Genomic DNA, 5,051 nt, shown 5'->3' with positions numbered 1-5,051 from the left:
AATAAACCCCAAATTCTGACTATTCTGAAGTCGAGCCAGGTCGAAACTCGAACGGAAAATCTCCTCCATTTATCAGTTGACAGTAGACTTTTGCTGCTCCTGAAGGACGTCTATATCCTGCTGGTTGGGGGTATCTGGTTAAAACAAAAAATGGCAGATTGGCAATGGCAGCTCACATGATTATAAACTGTCAAGCCAAACTCGGTCATGTTTCCCTATCAGGGCGTTTCATAGCAATGGCCAACGTTTTAATTTCTTGTCCTTTTTCTAAAATTAAATTTACACAACCCTGAGATTGATGGTACACTAATGTTGTATTGTACTACATCAAAGGACAATAACATATAATGCAAAATTATTCATGTATGATAAAGAGTACAATTAATTGAGATTTGAGAGAAAAAACATATATTATAAATATACTATAATGAAAATTTATGTTCGAAGTTCTTCTTAAATTGAATATGATCCTTCGAGCTTAAACGAATAGACCAATCATTGGACAAATGCAGTTTCGAATAAGCAAATGTAATTTTGAGCTGTAAACTTAAACCGATCACAGGACCAATGAGCAGCAACATTAGGCCAAACTTGAAGGACAGCAGAGGAGCAGGTCCAGGACCAGTGGTGGTCCAGCCTAAACTCCTTCTAGCCAAGTTGACGAATGATAACCCTCCCTAAGTTCAGACTTCGTGGCAAAGGCAATCTTCTTATCCTTGTTTTGGTAAGGAGATAGCAGCCCAAAACTCAACCCCTCAAGTCTAACATTGCAAAGATGTCGATTTCCATACCCATATGGGACCAAGTCAAAAATCCTCACCTAATCTAAACCCCACTACTTCTACACCTTACCCAAAAGTCCAATGGTTCAAAACCATGCAAAGAAACCACTGAAACCCCATCCCATTCTAGTGCATCATCAATCAAGCAAGCTTTCATCGACAGGGCATTGAATTATAATTAAGATGCAATGCGACACTGTGACATGGGAAATTCACTTTCCCATAATAAATCTTGTACTCAAAAAATCAAAATGGCTTGCAAAATGGCGTGTGGGATGACTCATCACAGTTTAGAACACAACTGATTCATGACTCATCTGGAGGTGGCGAAATGAGAACTCATACCACTTCTCCCCATGGCCAGACCCATCATCATCAAATATATTGAATCCAGGAACTGACCTCATTCATTCATCAACACCACCATCATCAAATATATTGAATCCAGGGACGGAGCTCCTTAGGGCTAAGGGATCCCGACCTCGTTAAAATTTATATATTCAATATGTTTTTAGTTTAATAATTTTTTTGTTCATATAAAAATAAATATTTAAATTTAAAAAATATAAAAAAATATTAAATATTTAATCATGTAGGAGCCAAACTCTCAAATTTTTGATCTAATTACAATTTAAATCATTGTAAATTTAAATATTAGACAAATTAGAATTTATCTTTTGAGTTTTGAGTTTTTTTTATTTAAAGCGAATACAAAACAATATTTGTATAAATAATTTCAACTATTTGACAATGAACATTCATACCTTTACATACGTGTTTGAACACCTTAAGGATAACAACAATTACTTAATCAGGTCGTTTGGTTCATACTAAATTTCGAGTTTAAATACTTAATAAATATTTATATTTTTATTAAATAATATAATATTTTAACTTGTGCTAATATTTAATTCTAGTTCCGTATCTATTGAATCACAAAATAACGATGATAATATCACTACATACCAGGACGAACAGGCAAAATCGGCCAAGTAGGGAGGTGCGTAAAAATATTTGTCAAAATAGTGCCCGCCAGGGATGATCTTCTCAAATAATGTTGTCTACAGTACATCGGAGAACACACCGAAATTACAACGTGTCTTCTATACTTCTATACTTCTACAGGAAAGATGCCGTGTCATTCGGTCGTCTTTCAAAAAGATGTTATATTGGCCATCTTCCGGTAGCACTATAGCTTTCTCCCTATTTGAGAAAATAAAAAAAATTTTGACCACACTTGAAAAAAAAAATCACTGCCCTACCTGAACGATTTTGCCGGACGAACACTACAAAGACGGGTGAAGGAAGGATAAACCGGCCCTCCGCTCTGTCGGGGGTCGAGGTGGTCAACCTGGCCGGGTGTCTCATCACCGCCCATGGTGGAGTCATAATCACGCATGGGACTAGTCACTAACTCTTCCAGGACCCGCCAAAAACAACTTCTTCCCTACCAATTCTATCTTTCATACAAAAGGACCATAGGAGTAGTCGTACGCTCTCAACAGTTCCTATCCTATCCTATCCTATCCTATCTCTTCCTCTCCATTAATATACTAATATATTAATTAATTAATTAAAACTGAGATTAGTGATGATGAGGACTACCATTAATACCAAGCACAAAGCTACAAATAAAACTATTGAAAGAAAAACAACAGACACTATTTTTCTCAATTCGGTGATCAATTTAACTTAGAATTCAGATACATCAAAATAGTAAAAAAATCATAGTAATAACATGTAGACAACAGAAGAAATGAAGCAGAGCATGTAAACACAAGAAAGAATCAAACTCGTTCGAGAGAAACCACCCAAATAAAACTTCAATACTATAAAAATGGAAGAAAATATTTAAAAATTTACAAAAAGGAGAGACAGTTACATTCATATACCCATATAACTCTATAAATTACACACTTTGATGATATTATCACAATTAATAAAGAAAAAATAAGGTTAAATCCAGCCTTAACCCTTGAGGCGTTCTTTTATTATTCTTTAAGCTTTGTAGTTGAAATAAATAATTGAAGGGGAAAAAAGAAAAAGGGATCAGAAATAATTTACGGGAGATAGAGAGTAGGAATATCTTGATCAGTCCACCGAGCTTGACTCCAATATGTCTTATCAACATCGTTACCAAGATCAAACAACCCTTGATCTCCATTCCCTTGCAATTCCAACGCTCCAACTCCATTCCCCGAACTAGCCATATTTGATAGTTCAACCTGCACCGTCTGATCAAGCAATCCCCCCGTGATTTCCTCCCCTCCCATACTCATCATCTTTTGCTGCTGCTGTTGCTGCCACTGTCCTTCATCATTTAATACCTTGTCGAAACCAAAAGACAACGTTTCATCGTTGGATGAAGTAATCAAGCTCGTAAAACCCCCAATTCCTGAAAATATTCCGCAGTCCGATCCTTGTTCCAGCAATCCTGGCTCGAACCCTAAATTATTAGGGGTTCCATAAAACTTCGGCTCACTTACATTTATCAAGTTAGCATGAGATGTTACCGCCGACGCCGCCTCCGCTGTGCCACCACCATAACCGTTGTTGTTAATGTTTCTTTTGTTGTTGTTAGTCACTGCAACGTTGGAATTTGTTGCGGTGAGACTCGAGCTCTCGCTGCTAGAATGAGAATTCGCTTTAGCTTGCTCACGGTGTTGTTGCTCCGGGTGCGGCAAAGCCGAGGAGGCAGCCGTTGTAGTTTCCGATGAAGCTTTGGTTTTCGTCCGCTTGGCCTTGCGGCAACCACCGCCCACGGGGACGTTACGGAGGATGCCACCTTTCGTCCAGTAACGACGGCAGCTCTTGCAGAAATGACGTGGCTGAGAGAAGTTGTAGTTGTTATAGTAACAGAATTTTGTGTTGAGGGAGTCGCAACGTGGACAATTGAGTGTTTGGTGGTTGTGCGGCCGTAGCCTTCTATCTCCGCCGCCGTGGCTGCCGCTAAGTATGCAGCCACCTTCGATCGAGTGGATTTCTTGCATTACTCGCAACAATTTTTCGCTCCAAAATTTTAAAAAGAAAACAAATCAAGAGCAAAGTTTCTGGTTAACTCGGTGAAGAATGAAGATCGTCCCGTAAATATCGCTTTGCATATCCTTTAGTAACAAATGTCAATTACTAAAATAACCCTTTTCGAAAAAATAAATTACGTGAATTGCATGGTACAGTTAGGAAAGTACGAAATTGGGCATCAGGATTGAGATTACGTGTGTATGATGAATATATGTGATCCATACGTATACGTATTTTTTTGAAAGAGAAAATAATTTCCGTGATCGAAAATGTCTTATAATATATAATTTTAATTATTTTTTTATTTACGAAAATGACCAATAAATTCGTAACGCGAACTCCAATTTCGCAACCCAGTTTTCATGTAAATCGCAACACATAAGTCAAATTCGTAACGCAATTTCCAAATTCGCAACACTTAATTTCAAATTCGCAATTTGATTTTCGAATTCGCAACACGAATTTAATTTCGCAACAGGTTTTAGTTTCACAACACAAATGTTTTGGGTATATAACTACGCAGCAACAACAACTCATAACCTAAATCCCTAAATCGCAACTCATTTCATCTCCATCTATCACTCTCTCCGGTGACATCCGTTTCTATATCCAATGACATCATTCTCCATCTCTAATTTTTTTTACATAATTTTATTTCTATATAATTTTTCCAATGATTTCTCTCCCAAATTATTAACTATCAACTTAATAAATGTATGTTTTCTCTAAGTTAATGATGATATGTAGTTTATAACTCGTTTGTTTAGTAAATTAATTTACAATTTGTAGAATGAAATCATCTAATGTTAATCATGTTTGGATAGATTTGTGTTTTTGAGGGTCATGGGAGAATGTTCATGGTATTTTACAATATGTGCCTTTACCCATGAATCTTCAACTAAAACTGTCATTAAAAAAGTTAACTTATGAAACTCTAATGTTACTTGTTGCAAAGAAATTGAATTTAGAACCTCTAAGTGGATTTAGGCTATCTTATCAGAGAAAATGTAAAGTTTATTTGTTAACCGACAATGAAGATGTTGAACGATTCATTACTTACATTTGTGTTTTGCAATAAGATGATGTTACATTGTATGTTGTTGAACCTAGAAGTAGTGAAGTTGGGTCAGTAGCGGGTAGTAATCAACTAAGTTCTTCAACCACAGTTTATGGTGCTTACAATGTACAACGTTGTTATCAACCTCAAAATTTAATGGTTCCACCAATATTTCATCACTAAGAAAATTT

The 5,051-nt window shown here is 36.4% G+C and overlaps 1 protein-coding gene across 2 annotated transcripts; it reads right to left on the bottom strand.

The window, feature by feature from the left end:
• Positions 1 to 2,733: 2,733 nt before the first annotated feature.
• Positions 2,734 to 3,839, bottom strand: LOC120151983 (dof zinc finger protein DOF5.4-like). Of its 2 annotated transcripts, XM_039164285.1 has the most exons (2): positions 3,310 to 3,839; positions 2,734 to 3,267 (listed from the first exon to the last, which is right to left on the bottom strand). In XM_039164285.1, the coding sequence occupies exons 1-2, from the start codon at positions 3,770 to 3,772 to the stop codon at positions 2,843 to 2,845; spliced, it is 888 nt and encodes a 295-aa protein (XP_039020216.1). In that variant the 5' UTR covers positions 3,773 to 3,839; the 3' UTR covers positions 2,734 to 2,842. The 2 variants fall into 2 exon arrangements, with proteins under 2 accessions (XP_039020216.1, XP_039020215.1); XM_039164284.1 differs by having other exon boundaries at positions 2,735 to 3,839.
• Positions 3,840 to 5,051: the final 1,212 nt, after the last annotated feature.

The sequence above is a fragment of the Hibiscus syriacus genome, unplaced genomic scaffold (assembly GCF_006381635.1).
Source record: "Hibiscus syriacus cultivar Baekdansim isolate YM2019G1 unplaced genomic scaffold, ASM638163v2 tig00111073_pilon, whole genome shotgun sequence".
Classification (NCBI taxonomy): Eukaryota; Viridiplantae; Streptophyta; class Magnoliopsida; order Malvales; family Malvaceae; genus Hibiscus; species Hibiscus syriacus.
The sequence above is the reverse complement of the archived record's forward strand: the minus strand, read 5'-3'. Positions and strand labels throughout refer to the sequence as shown.

What these genes read in the sequence shown, in the direction of transcription:
- LOC120151983 (XM_039164284.1), bottom strand. Translation starts at nt 3,772, where the DNA reads ATGCAAGAAATCCACTCGATCGAAGGTGGCTGCATACTTAGCGGCAGC.